Source organism: Bubalus kerabau, chromosome 21 (genome assembly GCF_029407905.1).
Source record: "Bubalus kerabau isolate K-KA32 ecotype Philippines breed swamp buffalo chromosome 21, PCC_UOA_SB_1v2, whole genome shotgun sequence".
NCBI lineage: Eukaryota > Metazoa > Chordata > Mammalia > Artiodactyla > Bovidae > Bubalus > Bubalus kerabau.
The window spans coordinates 28,569,630-28,587,753 of NC_073644.1; the positions used below are offsets into that span (position 1 = coordinate 28,569,630).

The 18,124-nt window shown below is 44.9% G+C and overlaps 1 protein-coding gene across 2 annotated transcripts in view; it reads left to right on the forward strand.

Annotated features, from left to right (window-relative positions):
* Nucleotides 1-1,212: 1,212 nt before the first annotated feature.
* B4GALT6 (beta-1,4-galactosyltransferase 6) overlaps nucleotides 1,213-18,124 on the forward strand; it is a 71,525-nt gene continuing 54,613 nt past the window's right edge. Inside the window, exon 1 of one of the 2 annotated variants that reach the window (XM_055559182.1) lies at nucleotides 1,213-1,707. In XM_055559182.1, coding sequence (XP_055415157.1) covers nucleotides 1,593-1,707 — 115 coding nt within the window. In that variant the 5' untranslated portion in view covers nucleotides 1,213-1,592. The remainder of the gene's footprint in view (nucleotides 1,708-18,124) is intronic. The other variant, XM_055559183.1, reaches the window with a different exon arrangement.

The window sequence follows — 18,124 nt, forward strand, 5'->3', positions numbered from 1 at the left end:
ATATTGGTTGCACAGAAGTCTTTTCCGTGCCGCCTGTACGGATACAGCTAAAGCAGGGCTACCCAGGGCTCACCTTCAGAGCAGAAGGCAAGTTCTATTATAAGAGATATACGTAGATCGTTATCACATCCCGACGATAATATTTCTATAGTTAGTGCGGGATGGGAGGTTTCATTAATCCGGGATCAGAAAACACCTTGTTTCCGGAGAGTGTATTTCGGGAGGAACGTACATCACTGAAGCCTCCTCGTTGAGATACAAGCACAGCATCGTTCATTATCGATCCCCAGGGTGGAACGTATCCGAGGCTCAAGAGCGGTCCCTCAGCCCCCGGGAGCGCGGCGAGCGTCGGGGACCCCGCGAGCGGGCGGGGGCCGCGGTGACGCAGGACGCGGTCTGGACGCGGGTCCTCGCGCGGGGAGCGGGGGTGGCGGCGTGGGCCAATCAGGAGGCGCGGTGTTTCGGGCGAGGGGAGGGGAAGGGTGGGCAGGGGCCGCCAGGTTTCCTCGCGGCCGGCGCAGCGCCGCCTGCAGTTCCGAGCGAGCGCGCGGAGCCCTTGGGGGTCTCCGGACGCGTTGCCGGGCCGATTTCCTCCGCGGCTCCCCCCGCCCTCTGGAGTTCACCTCTTCAGCGACCCGGACGCGGCTCCGACGGCTCCGGCCCCCCCCCGCCCTCCCGCTTTGGGCTCCTCGGCCCTGCCTGCAGCGCAAGTCGCCCCGCGGCTCTCCGACTGGTGTCCGCGGGCCGTGCGGGGGCGGCGCCGGCGGGGGCGCTTCACCCCGGGCCGGCGGCGGTAATGCTGCTGCAGTTGCCGCCCTTGCGGCCGGGCGGACAGCGGGCGGAGGCAGGAGCCGGAGCCGGAGCGCGCTCGTCGCTGGCCGGGACGCCGCCCTCGCCTGTGCTCGGCTCCCGCGGCCGCCGGGGGACGCCGGGGCCCCGCGCGGCATGAGGAGGAGGCTGTGCGCCGGCGAGCGCCCAGCTCCTCGGCCCCCAGGGCCCCTGCGGGCCCCCGCGCCTCGCGCGCGCCGGCTGCGGCCCCGGCGCCCACGCTAGCCCCGCGCAGGCACGAGACGCCGCGGCCCCGAGGAGGAGGAGGAGGAGGCGGCGCAGGCCTGCCTGGCGCGGGCGGCCCGGACCCCGAGCGCGGGGGCTTCGCGACCTGGACCCCGGCGGGCGCAGGCAGCCGGAGCCGCGGGGGAGCAGCGCGTGCTGCAGTCGGCCGCCCTCTCCGCAGGGGCGCCGCGGCGCGCAGCCGGCGCCTCTCCCCACCTGCAGCCCCTCCTCCCTCCGCCACCGGGCGCGTCGAACGCCGCTCCTCGCCCTTCCACGGCCTCCTCGGGTCCTTTGGTCCCCGGACCCGGGCCCGGCGTCCGCTCCCTTCCCCCGCCCCGCATCCTCCCGGCCTCTCATTCATTCCGTCCGCTCCTTCCTCTCTCCTCCTTCCCGCTTCCCCAGAGCCTCCCTGCGCGGCCCCGCTGCAGTCTCGGGGTGGTGGTGTTTTTTTTTAGCACATTCATGGAAGTTTAGGGCCTGGACGGTGCCCCCAAGTCCGGCCGAGAGTGCAGCCCTAGCTGCCGGCCGGTAAGAGGAAGATGCCTGTGCTTAAGCGCATGATGCGGGTCTCCAATCGCTCGCTCCTCGCCTTCATCTTCTTCTTCTCCCTGTCCTCGTCTTGCCTCTACTTCATCTATGTGGCTCCGGGCATCGGTAAGCACCGAGGCACCCTCCCTTCCCACGGTAGCGGTAAAGGAAGTGTAGCATGTTACTTATGGGATTGGGAAGCTGTATGGTAGGACCGGGGCCCGGTAGAAAGCATTTTATTTCAAATGAGACGTGTCACATAACCTGCTTTGGGGCATGGTTTTGGCACGTGAGTTTTGTTAATGAACGTTTAACTAACTTAAAAGACTGCGTTAAATGGACAGAGCAAAATGAGGTATGATGGACCTCATTTTGATGGACCTGAGATACTCCTGGACGCTTTGTTGAGTATTCCTGACACTTTTATCCATTTAATATTGTTTTTAAGCTTAAACTTAGTGCTTAATTGTAATTTTATTCAAATACCCTCAGCTCTGTTAACTGGTTGTAAATACTATGGAGAAACCCACAGTAAGGAATGTGATTGAGTTCAAGAATGTACTGGTGTAGTGTTCCAGGTCACTTTTTTAGAATGGGGTCAATGAACATTTGTGCCTCACTTCAGGAATTTTTAGGCGATGAGTTGTCTATTAAAAACAATGCTCCATTATTTCGTCTGCTTGGGTTGTTTTTCAAGCGTAGGTAACTTCTGCTACCTGTCAGGATGAATTCTGAAATACAATATTAATTAAAAGAACAATTATGCAAAATAGCTTAAAATGTTAACTATTTAGTTTTTTGTTTTTGTTTGTTTCTGGTCCAAAACACACTTTTGTATAATCTGCTTGAATTAGCCTCTTTATTAAATATCCTAGTTTCTCAGCACCTTTGATTGAAAAGGTACCAGTGTGGCATTCTCATAAGAAACAGACCATCACCAGACCTCATCAGGACTGTTGAATTTCCTAAAAATCACTGTGACATTTCTTGATTAAATTTTCAGGTTCAAGTAAGATGTATAGGCTCAGAATGATACTTGAGAAGGTATAAATTGTTGAAACCTTGATAACCCAAGATAGAAGTTTGAGGTTAAAAGTTTGAAAAAAATAAGTGAATATTTTAACATAGTATTTTCTTTTAAAGCAGTTTTTTTTTTTTTTTTTTTTTTGCTTTAGGCTTAATCAGACACCTCCTGAAGCCTGTAGCAGAAATGACAGTGGTAGCTCAGTGGATTCCAGAGTTGTTAGCCAAAATACTCAGCAGGCTTTTGCTTAAGATCCTCTGCCATTTTGGAAATCTTATCAATTAACTACTCATTCTACAGCAGTTTTTTTACTTGTAGCTCTTTAAAGATTGGACATCATTGGGGGATGTTAGTTTATCTGATATTTCAGCTTTGAGAAATTTTGGAGAAAAAAGGGTTTTTTTTGTACTGAGCTAACAGTTTTGTTACTTTCTTGGTATTTTGAGTAACATTACAATTATGTTACTCAAAAAGTTAACCAAAGGAACTCAGAATTCCATTTTTCACTTCATAATCAGCCAGTTTTTGTTATTGTATTAATGTATTGTGTATATATTCTTAAAGTTCTGTTGGTGTGAAATACTTAGACGTTTTCCTTATTTGCGTACTTAATGTTTACCATAGAACAGCCACTGGTAAGTCATAAAAATTTTGGCAGTTGTCTTCTAGGCAACTAGATTTAAATTATTCTTGTGGGTCTTCTAATTTATTCTTAAAAAGATTGATTGAAACCAGTAAGAAGAATGAAAACCAAAACTTAATGTTAACGATTTGTTAAACTGAATCTGTTTCTCAAACTAGTATTACTTAGCAGCAAAAAAAAAAAAAAAAAAAAAAAGCCCGCTTATCTTTTAATCATTGAGAAGCAGTTTTCCAAAATTCAAATTTTTGTTTGAAAGCTCGGATTTTGTCATTGGTAACACTTATCAGTTTTTCTGACAGAGTGTCAAGCTCATTTTGCTTGCTTTTTGGGAAAATGTAGGTCAAATACAGAATTCTAAATAACCATAGTTTTGCAGTTATACCTTTTTTAAAAAAAAAAAACAAAAACCAGTAATGTCACATTAAATTTTTTTTTAGTTTATTTTTGGCTGTCTTGGATCTTCGTTGCTCTTCTGGCTTTTCTCTAGTTGAGGCGATTGGAGGCTACTCACTTTGGTGCACGAGCTTTTCCTTGCGGTGGCTTCTCTTGTTTCGGAACATGGGCTCTAGGGTGTGTGGGTTTCGGTAGTTGCAGTTCCTGGGCTCTAGAACACAGGCTCAATAATTGTGACCCATGGGCTTAGTTGCTCCAAGACATGGGATCTTATTGAATGAGGGATCAAACCCATGTCTCCTGTGTTGATAAGTGGATTCTTTACCACTGAGCCATCAGGGAGACTCTTCAGTTGTACCTTTGAGTAAAAATGATGTTCCATGAGAAAAATGTGGCTAGTTCAGCTCACAGTGCAATGATCTATTACACGGTTTGATTTTCAAGATAACCACGGTCCTTTGGTATGCTGCTGAAATGCCTTACGCGTGCTTCCCATTTCATCACAGATTTCTTTTGTTTTTAATTAATTTTTATTAGAGTATAGTTGATTTACAATGTTGTGTTAGTTTCTGCTGTACAGCAAAGTGCATCAGTTACACATACACATATATCCACTCTTTTTTAGATTCTTTTCCCATACAGGTCATTACAGAGTATTGAGTCAAGTTCCCTGTGCTTCACAGTAGGTCCTTATTAGTTATCTAGTTGATATTGGGTTGGCCATAAAGGTCGTTCGGGAAAACCTGAAGGAACTTTTTGGCCAACCCAACATACAGTCGTGTGTATGTGTCAGTCCCAATCTCCCAATTTATCCACCCCCTTCCCTCTTGATAGCCATAAGTTTGATTTCCTACTTCTGTATCACAGATATCTTATTAATGAGACGTAACCCTAAACTAAGTAGTTTCTTATAGCTAGTTTACATTAGATGTCCATAGACTATTTTGGAAATAATTCCCATTGTAGCCTGGGTTAACATCTTGGAGCAGAATTTTCTTATGACTAAAATACATGTTGTATAAGAGAGCATTTTTTAATTGATCTGAAATGTTTCAAATCTCTTCTGTTAAAATCTGTATGAGCTGTATACACATCAACCTGTTTAGTAGCCATCGGTTGTATTTTCCTCACTTTTCTGCCCAGAGGCTCATTTTTCTTGTGTGCCTTCCCCCAGACAGTCCTGTCATTTTAGTGACTCTTGTTGGTCTCCATCCCCCGTGTTCCTCCCTCCCTCTCTAGTACCAGAAAGTAGTGCACGCGTGCTCATTTGCTCAGTCGTGTCCAACCCTTTGCGACTCCGTGGACTGTAGCCCACCAGGCTGTTCTGTCCATAGGATTTCCCAGGCAAGAGTACTGGAGTGGGTTGTCATTTGCTTCTCCAGGGGATCTTCCTGATCCAGGGATCAAACGCGTGTTGCTGCGTTGGCAGCAGATTCTTCACCACTGAGCCACCTGGGAAGCCCCTTCTTCCTTTGTGATTGCAAAATGATGAGCAGAGTTTCCCTCAAAGGTCTTGCCTTGGCTGAATTGAAACTGGAATTCCATTTAGCATGGAAATGTTTCCAATATAACAGAGCATTGTCATTTTCCTGCCATCAGAGGAGTAGGTGAAGTGACTTAGATTCATTCACCTAACATGAATAGAGCACCTTGGATGGGCTAGACTTTGAGGAAGACAGATGACTAAGACAGGCCACCTTCCCTCATGTGATGGGGTGAGTACCCTGCAAGGGCTGCAGCCAGTCCTCGGAAAGCACACAGTGCGGTGTGCGGGCTGGTGAAGGGTTTCCTGAGGAGGTGACAGATGGGATTTATCTGGACTGAGCAGAGGGATTCTAGTCAGAGGGAACAGCAGGAACAAAGATAGGTTCCAGAAAATAGGAATATTTCTGTCTGATACCACTTAAGGTGTGGGGTGGTGGATTGGCCAGATCAGGAAAACTCGTGGGTCTCCCCTGCCCAGCCTGGTGTTCTGGCTCTTTAGGTCCCTAAACTTCCTGGCTGAGAGCACCGGCCTCGGTTTGCACAGGTTTATGAAAGCGGTCTGTGATTAAGAAAGAAGTTGATGCGCCTTGACTCAGTGGGGCAGTATTGTGGGGAAGATTGTTCAGCTGCCCTGGGAGTGGGGATTTCGCTGTCCATTTGACTCACCAGCCATCCTGACCTTTGCTTGACTTGCTGATAGGCTCTTTCATTCTTTAAGCAGAGGAAGAATCTGGTTGGATCACTTTGGTGTGAATTCCTGTGGGCCCTTCGAGGAATTTCTGGGCTCTGTGCCTCACTTTTGGGGTCTCAAGTGGGTGGATGCCTGGCTGGGACAGGTGGAGTTGTTGATGGGTGGGCCGGGCATGGAGGGTGTGTTGTGGGAGGGTGTGGCTTAGTAGGGCCTTGCTCAGAGCCTCCCTGACATTTCTGGCTGGTTTCTGCCACTTTGCTCAGAGAGTAGCTTGTTTGTTGCCCTGTAGCTTTCTCATCACAGCCTTTCACTCTCCTGGGGGTGAGCCTGATTGTGGTTTTTTTGTTTTTTTTTTAGCTGTTACACTTTGCTTGGTATTTCACAGTTCCTCTTAGTTATTTTCCTCACCAAGTTCTCTGGTCACTGTGACTCCTTTTGAGGATTCTTTTGGTTGGGCCACATGTTGGGCATTTCTTTGTTGTGGGCCTCTCTTACCGGTCAGGCTTCCCAGGCTAATGTTTTTGTCTTGTAAGTAGCAGGAGACATCAGACATTCTTAAACTGGGAATGCTGGAATCCTTTGTTTAGAGCAGTTCTTCTAGCCTGGAGTACAGTTTATACAGGACAGAAGTACCAGGCGGGAAGTTATTTCAGTGGCTAAGGTGATAGAAGACTTGAACCTAATCAAGGCAGACTTGAAAAATGTGGACAGTGGAATTGAAGGAAAGGGAGATGCTTTAAGACAATGCTTGTATTGCGGCCTAGACACTTGTATTCTAGAGGGGCGAAGGGGCTGTAGAAAGGCAGGTGCTTTGAAGGGGTCATTTTGCTTTTAGAGAAATTGAGTTGGGATGCTTGTAGGATAGCGAGGAAGAACTTGTCAGCAGGTGGGCAGATGGGGAAAAGAGCTTAGAGCCCACGACAGAGGTCTAACAGAGAGAGATGTCATCAGCGTATAGGTGAATGATATGTACGTTTTCCCCCTAAACACCTGGGTTAATAAAACTAACTCATGCAAGTGACTCACTAAGTTAGTTACTTGTAAATATGGAACAATAGGTGTCAAATGGGAGTATGATGGAGGCTCGAGTGTAGTTTGAGGGCTTCTCTGGTGGCTCAGCAGTAAAGAATCTGCCTGCAATGCAGGAGATGCAGGTCATCTGGAGGAGGAAGTGACAACCACTCCTGGAAACACATGGACAGAGGAGCCTGGCAGGCTGCAGTCCACAGGGTCTTGAAAGAGTCAGACACCACTGAGTGACTAAACAAGTGTAGTTTGAAGGATTTCCCGTGAGGCTCTATTACCTTTTTCACTCTCTGGCCCCAAAAGGGGGTTGTGTGATCGACACTGTAAAAGTTCCAGTGGCCACCCAAGGAGAGCTTGTGGAGGCTGAGGACAAGGTAGCCAGGGATGAAATCATCAGCCTAGGGTGAGTGAAGAAATAGAAACAGGAAAATGAAGGGAGAGAAGTACCATGAAAGTGAAGAGAGTTAGAGGCCTTTGCAAAAATGGATCCGTCAATAAGTAAAAATGATGATCAACAAGACAAGCATTGCAGTGGCCTATAATTCAGTAGGGTAAAGTCTGGAAGGAGAAGCATGGATTTGGTAAGTAGGAGCTCTGTGATGGCCACTAAGGGACCTGTTTTTGTGCTGTTAGAGGGCACCAGTAAGACTGCCTGAGTTTGGATAGTATTAATAAAGTCAGATGAAAGTGGCTGATTTCCAGGAAAGTGGGATCAAAGGGATCTTAGAAGAGGGGAAGACCTGAGCTTATGTGGATGTTTAGGGAGTGAGGACATGCTTTAAAGATTTGAAGAAGGGAACAAATTATGACGTGATCTTGTTGAGTCGCTCAGTTGTGTCTGACTCCTTGCGACCCTATGGACTGCAGCACACCAGACTTTCCTGTCTATCAGTATCTCCCGGAGTTTGCTCAAGATAATGTCCAGTAGGTCGGTGATACCATCCAATCCTCTCATCCTCTGTCGTTGCCTTCTCCTGCCTTCATTCTTTGCCAGCCTTCGGGTCCTTTTTCAGTGAGTTGGCTCTTTGCATCAGGTGGCTGAAGTATTGGAGCTTTAGCTTCAGCATCAGTCCTTTCAGTGAATATTCAGGGTTGATTGCCTTTAGAATTGACTGATTTTATCTTGCTGTCCAAGGGACTCTCAAGCATCTTCTCCAGGACCACAGTTTGAAAGCATCAATTTACTCTTCCATACATGTTTGTCTGGTTTTGCACTGAACAGGATCCACATGGTCTCTGTTTTCATAGAGCTGAAGCATGCATGCTGAGTCGCTTCATTCGTGTCCGACTCTTTGCGACCCCATGGACTGTAGCCCGCCAGGCTCCTCTGTCCATGGGATTCTCCAGGCAAGAGTACTGGAGTTGGTTGCCATGCCTTTCTCCAGGGGATCTTCCCGATGCAAAAATCGAATCCCAGGCTCTTATGTCTCCTGCATTGGCAGGCAGTTCTTTCCCATTAGTGCCACCTGGAAAGCCCCTCATAGAGCTCATAGCCAGTGGGAAATTCACACAGTTGGCAGAGTAACTATTCTAGGAGATCATGTGAGTTTGCTGTGGAGGCACTGGCTGGGTGGATGAGTAGGGCACTAAACTAGTCTAGGCATCAGGGAGAACCTAAGGCCAGAAGCTTAGGTTATAGGTAATTAAAGGCTGATTCAGTTCAGTCGCTTAGTTGTGTCCGACTCTTTGCCACCCCATGAATTGCAGCACCCCAGGCCTCCCTGTCCATCACCACCTCCCAGAGTTCACCCAAACTCTTGTCCATCGAGTCGGTGATGCCATCTAGCCATCTCATCCTCTGTCGTCCCCTTCTCCTCCTGCCCCCAATCCCTCCCAGCATCAGAGTCTTTTCCAATGTGTCAACTCTTCGCATCAGATGGCCAAAGTATTGGAGTTTCAGCTTCAGCATCATTCCTTCCAAAGAACACCCAAGACTGATCTCCTTTAGGATGGACTGGTTGGATCTCCTTGCAGTCCAAGGGACTCTCAAGAGTCTTCTCCAACACCACAGTATAAAAGCATCAATTCTTCGGCACTCAGCCTTCTTCACAGTCCAGCTTTCACATCCATACATGACCACTGGAATAACAATAGCCTTGACTAGATGGACCTTTGTTGGCAAAGTAATGTCTCTGCTTTTGAATATGCTATCTAGGTTGCTCATAACTTTCCTTCCAAGGAGTAAAGCGTCTTTTAATTTCATGGGTTAGGTAATTAAAGGCCTGGGGAAAAGTGCTTCAGGTAGGAATAGTATAGTCGAAGGTTAAGAAGTGGGAGAGAAATGGAAAGTAAAAAAAACCAAAAAGGTAGAGGCTAAGGCATAAAAATTGGAGGGGAGCGTGGGTCAAAGCCAGAGACATAAATACAGACACATGTAAGCTCGATTTGAGAACTTGGGCTTTAGCCTGAGAACAATGTCAAACCATTGAGTTTAGATTTTAAATAGAGTGACGTGATCAGGTTTGCATTTTATAGGAATACTTATGCTATGTTGGTGTGGATGGATTAAGACAGCAGTTCTGGAATGAGGGATACCAAGTAGAGGGAGTAGGGTCAAGTGTATAAGGGAATTAATTTTAGAGGTAGGAGAGTAGATAAAGATGCTCTTGATAGCAAAATTTGGATGCATATAGAGAGGGAGATCGAGGAGATTCATATCTGATAAGGTGGGTGTCTGAGCTGCTTAGAGGGGCTCTGTTCTTATGAACAAATCTTAGTATAGAATAACGTGTTTGCTCGACCAGCTTCAGAGATTTGTTTTCTGCCCTGGCACATACTGGAGGCTTAGTGAAGAGCTGTTGAGTGACTGAGTCTTTCCAATTAATCGCTTCTCCTGATGTGGCTGCTCTAGTTCCTTCTCTCCCCAGCCCACCCATCAGTATCATCCTGGTGTTGGATGTTAGACCCTTTGGGAGAATATGGAGGGGCTGACAGGAGATCAGGAAGAGTGAAGATGCCAGGGTCCGTCAGTGTGTTGTGTTTGTTTTTTGGTCGCTGTGAGTCGTGTCTGACTCTTCTGTGACTCCGTGGAGGCTCATCTGTCCATGGGATTCTCCAGGAAAGAAGACTGGAGTGAGTTTCCATTTCCTTCTCCAGGAGATCTTCCCAACTCAGGGACTGAACCCACATCTTCTGAGTTGGCAGGTGGATTCTTTACCACTGAGCCACCAGGGAATTACCTCCAGATTTAGGGGCTTAAAAAATCAAACGTGTTATCTCCTAGTTTCTGTGGCCAGGAATCTGGACATGATTTGGCTGGATGGTTCTGGTTCAAGGTCACTCACTCAGCTACAGAGCGTAGGTCAGGGCTGTGGTTGGAGGCTCCACTGGGGAAGAATCCAGTTCCAAGTTCAGCCATGTGCACTCGGGCCGGATTCTGCCCCCACTGAGGGTGGTTGCACTGAGGACCTCGGCTCTTTGCAGGTAGTTGGCTGGAGACCTCACTCAGTTCCTTGCCCCGGAGCCTCTCCACTGGGTATTTACAACTCCATCACTTTGGCCATATTGTCTTTGTCAGAAAAGAGTCATCTTGGGCCAGTGCACAGTCATGGGCTGGGTAGCCATCTCAGAAATTGCTTACCTCCATCAGGTTGCCATTCTTTTATTTTATTTTTATTTTCTGGCCACCATTCTTGAGCCTATATGTTAATTCAGCTGTATTGTTCCAGCAGAGGTGAACCTCATTTCTATGACCTTGTGAGGAATCAGGTAGTTTTAAAGGGAAAAATGAATTCATTGAAGTCTGACAGTGCTTCACACCATTCTCCATGTTAGTGTTTTATGAGTAAGTTTTCTTTTGTAATTGGCAGATAATTGCTTTACAATGTTGTGTTGGTTTCTGCCCTACAGCAGTGTGAGTCAGCCATAAGTGTACATGCGCCCCCTCCCTCTTGAACCTCCCTCCCGCCTGCCACCCCATCCCACCCCTCCTGTTGTCGCAGAGCACCAGGTTGAGCTCCCTGTGTCACACAGCAACTTTCCACTCCTGTCTGTTTTACATGTGGTAATGTATTTGTTTCAGTGCTGCTCTTTCAGTTCATCCCACCCTTTCCTTCCCCTGCTGTATCCATTTCTGAGAGATTGTTCTAGAACTTGGATTTCCTAGGTCCTGCTTGGGCATTCCTGGCCGGTGGAGAGCCCCGCAGGCCTTGTGTATTTCCAGTTTTCTCCCTCTGGTCCATTTCCCTCGCCACCTGAGACCAAACTGAATGTTGTCACCGCTGCTTGGGCTGCACTTGGCCAGTTTCATCAGAGCAGCCTGCCCCCAGCTCTTTCTCCCTCCTCTTGTTTCTCCTTTTTCTTCTGAATCATTTTTTTCTTAATTCCCAAAAGACCCAGTGATTGAGTATATAAAAGATCTTTCTGTTTCTGCCTTTTCTCAGGATAATAACAGAATAATATATGGGTAATATTGTGATTAGTTGAAGATTGAAGTTGTGAAGTTGAAGAGGTGAAGATTGGGTCAGTTGAAGGTTAAAAGTAGGTTTGCTGAGAATACCTACAAGGCCATTAACATGCCACTGGGAAATCAAGAGTTTTACTCCAGTTATTATTAGGTATTTTTTCCTCATGTCTTAGACCCATTGGAGAATTTCAGGTAGCATTCCAATTTTATTTTTCTGTAGCGTGTATATCCTACATTGGGCCGACTTGATTTGTTGTGTTTCAGGGGCTTGCTTGTTTTTGGTTGTAGCAGAACTTAAGGATGTTTGGTTTAAGCCACAGCAAAAACCCTCCTCAGTTAAAAGTAGGCAAGAAAGGATGTTTATCCTTGTTTGTTGGTTTGAAAGTATGCTGTGGCTGTGGAAATCTTTGAAATTCATTTTCCACGCTCTGTCCCCTTCTCTCCTTGTTTTAGAGGCATTTTCCTTTCATGAATAAGTAAATTGAAATTATGAAATGTTTTATTTTTGGCTATGTGGCATGGCAAAATGTTGAGGAAAACATAACTTAGTGCTTTTAAATCTAAATTGTAATTAATTTTTTTTCCTCCAGAGGGGTAATAGATATGACTTTTTACTTACATTTTGGTTTTCATGATTAAATAGTAAAATTAGTAAATGTCTTTGGCTCTCAATGCAGTCTTTATGTTGTATATTCTTTACGGATGAAACATAGATTTTTCATTGTCTGAATGAATTGCGCATAAATTAGGAAGCTGTATAAGAGAAGATGTATTTATACAAGTTAAACTATGAAAGGAGACTTCTATTTTTTTACCTGTTACAAATGTTAGTGATGTTTAGAGAATTACTACAAGCAGTGGTTTTCAAACATGAAGGTGCTCAAGCCTTATTTAAGGCAACCCAGGTCTTATCATTAGAGAATCTAATTAGGATCCTGATTGATTTTTTTAAAAATTATTTATTTGGCTGCATTAGATCTTAGTTGTGTGCTGCTGCTGCTACTGCTAAGTCGCTTCAGTTGTGTCCGACTCTGTGCGACCCCATAGACAGAGGCCCACCAGGCTACCCCATCCTTGGGATTCTCCAGGCAAGAATACTGGGTTGCCATTTCCTTCTCCAATGCATGAAAGTAAAAAGTGAAAGTGAAGTTGCTCAGTCATGTCTGACTCTTAGCAACCCCTTGGACTGCAGCCTACCAGGCTCCTCCATCCATGAGATTTTCCAGGCAAGAGTACTGGAGTGGGGTGCCATTGCCTTCTCCAGAAACTATGTTAGGAATATGCAAAAACAGATAAAGATCTTAATGCACAGTCTCCTAAATGCAACCCATTCTCTTTCCTGCCAGTCCCACTCTGTCTTCTGGATTCCTTACTTCAGTTAATGTTATCAGTCTTCTATGGTTGTCATAACAAATTACCACAAACTAGGTGGCTTCAAAGAACAAAACTTTATTTTCTCACAGCTCAGGATGCAGGAACCTGGAATCTAGGTACTGGCAGGGCTCATGACTTCTGGAGACCCTGAAAGAGAAATTGTCCCATGCCAGTCTCCTAATGCCATGGCTGTTTGACTTGTATGCCTGTCCCTCTCTAATCTCTGGCTCCATCCTCACATAGCCTTCTTCTCTGAGTCTCTGTGCATCCTCTGAGGATACTCTGTCACAATCTGCTATGACCTTATCTCCATCCTTACATTAATTACATTTGCAAAGACCCTATTTCCAAATAAGGTCACATTCTGAGGTTCTGTGTGTAGACATGAATTTGGGGGGAAGCACCATTCAAGCCACTGCAGGTATCAACCAATACATTTCCCAAACAGAAATGGGATGTCACCCATAATCCTTTATATCTACATGATTATCAAATACATGCAGGATCTTTTTTTTTCTTTTGCATTAAAAATTTTATTTTTAATTGGAGGATAATTACTTTACAATATTGTGTTGGTTTCTGCCATACATCAACATGAATCAGCCATAGGTATACACATGGCTCTCCCTCCCTCCCACCTGAGTTTGATCCCTGCTGCAGGAACTAGATCCCACATGCTATAACTAAGTTCACATGTGGCAAGTAAAGGATCCTGCATGCTGGGAGTAAAACTACCATGCAGAATCTTCAGTTGTGGCCTGTGCGCTCTTAGTTATGGCATGTGGGATCTAGTTCCTGGATCAGGGATTGAACCCTGCCCGCCCCCCCGCCCCCCCATATTGGGAGTATGGAGTGTTGGTCACTGGACCACCAGGGAAGTGCCTGATTGATTTTTTAATTAAGCCTTCACCCTGGGAGCTTCATTTCTGACACACACCCCAAACAGTTGGGAAATCCTTTAGTGTGAAATAGTTGTACATTTGAAATTGGTTATCTCATTTGATCTTTCATCTAACTAATCTTACCTGTGAAGAACCAGATTAATTTGTTTATAGCATCGTGTGTTACTGGAGAAAGAGTTTTCGTGGTGAAGAATTTCTTTCCTCCAGAATAAAAATGGGCAGAATGTACAGATAACTTAAGGCAACTAGGATCATGCATTTCTTTATGAACCCACTATGTGATTGAGCTATAGGTTGATCCTGAATTTGTTAGTTACTGTTTTTAATCGTTAGAGAGATACATTGTAATTCACTTAATAGGATCAATATAAATAGTACATCATGAGAAATGCTGGGCTAGAAGAAGCACAAGCTGGAATCAAGATTGCCAGGAGAAATATCAATAACCTCAAATCTGCAGATGACACCACCCTCATGGCAGAAAGTGAAGAAGAACTAAAGAGCCTCTTGATGAAAGTGAAAGAGGAGAGTGAAAAAGTTGGCTTAAAACTCAACATTCAGAAAATAAAGATCATAGCATCTGGTCCCATCACTTCATGGCAAATAGGTGGGAAAACAGTGAGAGACTTTATTTTTGGGGTTCCAAAATCACTGCAGATGGTGACTGCAGCCATGAAATTAAAAGACACTTGCTCCTTGGAAGAAAAGTTATGGCCAACCTACACAGCATATTAAAAAGCAGAGACATTACTTTGCCAACAAAGGTCTGTCTAGTCAAGGCTATGGTTTTTCCAGTAGTCATGTATGGATGTGAGAGTTGGACTATAAAGAAAGCTGAGCACCAAGAACTGATGCTTTTGAACTGTGGTGTTGGAGAAGACTCTTGAGAGTCCTTTGGACTGCAAGGAGATCCAACCAGTCCATCCTAAAGGAAATCAGTCCTGAATATTCATTGGAAGGACTAAAACTGAAACTGCAATACTTTGGCCACCTGATGTGAAGAGCTGACTCATTTGAAAAGACCCTGATGCTGGGAAAGGTTGAAGGTGGGAGAAGGGGACGACAGAGGATGAGATGGTTGGATTGCATCACCGACTCCATGGACATGAGTTTGAGTGAACTCCGGGAGTTGGTGATGGACAGGGAGGCCAGGGGTGCTGCAGTCCATGGGGTCGCAAAGAGTCGGACATGACTGAGCAACTGAACTGAACTGATGGCCCTACATGTTAGCCAGTGGAAATAATTTCAAAACAAAAGACTTATAAAAATCTCTTTATAACATGTTCATAGTTAAGCAGCTCTGTGAAGTTTGTCACTGTACCATCACACCTTGATTGAAATAGTATCTCTTTAAGTATTTGAGGCTTGCTAGTGTTAACAATTCTTTACTGAAATCATGTTTTATGTATTGCCTTCTTGGTAATTAAGTCAATGGCTCAGATATTATGACTTCTAATCATAATGCAATGTCCAGCTTGACTTGGAGGAAGAGAACTCAGACTTCATTTTCATTTGTCTCAAGAGGACCAGTGGTAGAGAATTAAAAGATGCCTTGTTTTTTAATTTGAAAGTATGCTCTGGCTTTGGAAATCATTGAAATTGATTTTCCATGCTGTGTTCCCTTCTCTCCTGCTTGTTTTAGAGTCATTCTCCTTTCATGAATAAGTAAGTTCAGATTATGAACGGTATTTTAATTTTGAAAACACAGGGAAATTGTGGATAATTATAAAGCATATAGTTCACATAGGTCTCCCTTTTATGTCCTCTTCATTACAGTAGCATTCTCAAGTTGGTAGTGGTTCATTTCATTCACTTTAAATGCATTCTGAAATCATTTATTTTCAGCAGATTTACAATGTTTTCTGGGTGTGTTTATTTATGGCTTCGTCCTTTAGTCTGTAATTTCATTAGGTAAGTTTCCTTACTGATTAGATTAAAAATGTAATTGCCTGCATTTTTCCTTTCCTGGTTCCCTCATTTCCGCCTGATTCTACTTTTCTCCCATGTGGTTTATGACTCTTGACTCTTTAGGCTTCTGTCACGCTTTAAAGAAGCCATATGTTTAAGTGAGTAACAATGAATTAACGAAGGACAGTGCTGAAAGCTGTCATGTGTTAGGTCATGTGTTCAGAGTCTAGTTTTTGAATTTTCAGCCAAGTTTAAACCAGGCTGAGCTGGTCATCTGGTTGTTGTAGAAGTAATTCCAATGTTTTAGGCAGTTTGCCCTTTCTTAGGATTTTGGTTTTTACAGAGGGGCCCCATGGCTCCTTAGTTGAACACATGTCTCCACCTTGAACATCTTTAATAAGACTGTTAGAAAAAGTCATCCTCAAATAACTCAAAGCTGTTAAACTGCAGAGTGGAAGTGGTAAAAACAACTGTTGGAAAGAATTTCTTGTTACTTTTGGTGCCTACATCAGCAAAGCTTGAGCTGTTGGCTAAGATCTGAAATAGATCTGGGCTGTATGTGATCAGTGTATTCATGATTTGGCTAAGATCTGAAATAGATCTGGGCTGTATGTGATCAGTGTATTCATGATTGCTTGATAAAATGGGATTCTGAGCACAGAATTCTTTCATTCTGCTTATTAGTCTGTGATTTACTGGAAGGATGGGGAGGAGGATATTATAGGCTAGTAATTACTTGCTCTGCAGATTTTCTTGAGCCCATACTTGACTTTGAATTATTATCACCATGGTAAAATAGTCTGTTTAAATAGTGCTTTGACATAAAGGGAATCATTTGTTTTGCAGCCTGGCAAAGCCTAGAAGTCTGTTATGTTTTGTTTTTAACTTAAGCAATGCTTTGGTTCTAGGCAAAGTATGAACTCTTTTTCACATGTCATATGGCCTCATATTGGAGTTTATGGCATTATTATTAGAGATAATATATTTAGCTTTTACAGACTCAGACGAGTAATTTCTGGGAACTTGTTGAACAAGGGGCTAGATGTGGAAGGAAGAAAACTTACAGGCATGTGAAATAGATGTTTGAGAGGTTATTGTGAGTTCTTAGAAGTTCATAGAATACATGATTCAAGTGTGTGTGGTTACTGTCAAGGGATGTATATATGTGGCTGGGCTCTAAAGGCTGAATGCCAGAGAACTGATGCTTTAAAATTGTGGTGCTGGAGAAGACTCTTGAGAGTCTCTTGGACAGCAAGGAGATCAAACCAATCAATCCTAAGGGAAATCAACCCTGAATATTCATTGGAAGGACTGATGCTGAAGTTCCAATGCTTTGGCTAATTGATGTGAAGAGTCGACTCACCAGAAAAAACCCTGATACTGGGAAAGATTGAAGGCAAAAGGAGAAGAGGGTAGCAGAGGTTGAGATGCTTAGACAGCATCTTTGACTCAACAGACATGAATTTGAACAAACAGGGAGATAGTGAAGGATGGGGTGTGTGGTGGGCTGCAGTCCAGGGGGTCACCAAGAGTTGGACACGACTTAGCGACTGAAAAACAACAAAAATATAAAGTGGTTTGCTTTTTTCCATGTTGTTTATTTCATTACGTTGTTCTGTAGATTATATGGGAAACCATTTTCTCTCCTGTGACTTTCAAGTATTGCTACTGATATCCTCCTTGCATTGGTTGCAATCTGTTAACCCCCTCTGTTGTCACTTCCCTCATAACTTTTTGCATTGAAGAGTTTTCTTTTTCTTAGTCTCTCTCTCTTCTGTAGGACTTCCAATCATTGCTTCTCCCAGATTGCTGCCTCAGAGTCATTTAGAGCAGTCCTTGAATCTTGAGTTTTTAAAATTCTACCTGTGTAACTTCTGTTGTTTTTTGATCTCTTTTTAAAAATATTTATTTATTTGCCTGCGTCAGGTCTTAGTTGCAGCATGTGGGGTCTTTGCATCATGTGAGATTTTTCATGGCAGCGCACCGATTCTTTGATTGTGGTAACAGTGAAAGATAAGTTGCTTAGTCGTCTCCAACTCTTAGCGACCCCATGGACTGTAGCCCACCAGGCCCCTCCATCCATGGCATTTTCCAGGCAAGAGTATTGGAGTGGGTTGCCATTTCCTTCTCCAGGGATCTTCCCGGCCCAGGGATCGAACCCGGGTCTCCCTCATTGCTTTACTATCTGAGCCAGTTGTGGCTTGTGGCGCAATTCAGTAGCTGCTGCATGCGGGCTCAGTGGTTATGGTGCACGGGCTTAGTTACGCTGAGGCATGTGGGATCTTCCCAGACCAGGGATTGAACCCACATCCCTGCATTGAAGGGTGAATTCTTAACCACTTGACCACCAGGGAGGTCAGTTTTCTGGTCTTACAATGCGGAAAGTTGTGCCTGTATCCTGAGATGGTATATTTGTTTCCTAGGGCTGCGATACAAATTACTGCAGTCTGAATGGCTTAAAGCAGGAATGCATTCCCTCAATTTCGTTGGCCAGAAGTTCAAAATCAAGGAGTCGGCAGAGCTGTGCAGCCTCTGAAGGCTCTGAAAAACCCTCCCTTGTCTCTAGCTTTGGGTGCCTGTTGGCAGTCCTTGGCTTCCTAGGCTGCTGGCCGGCCACTCTAATCTGCCTTCGTCCTCACTTCCTCATGCGTGTATGTGTGTATAGAAGTCTCACTCTGCCTTTCTCTTGTGT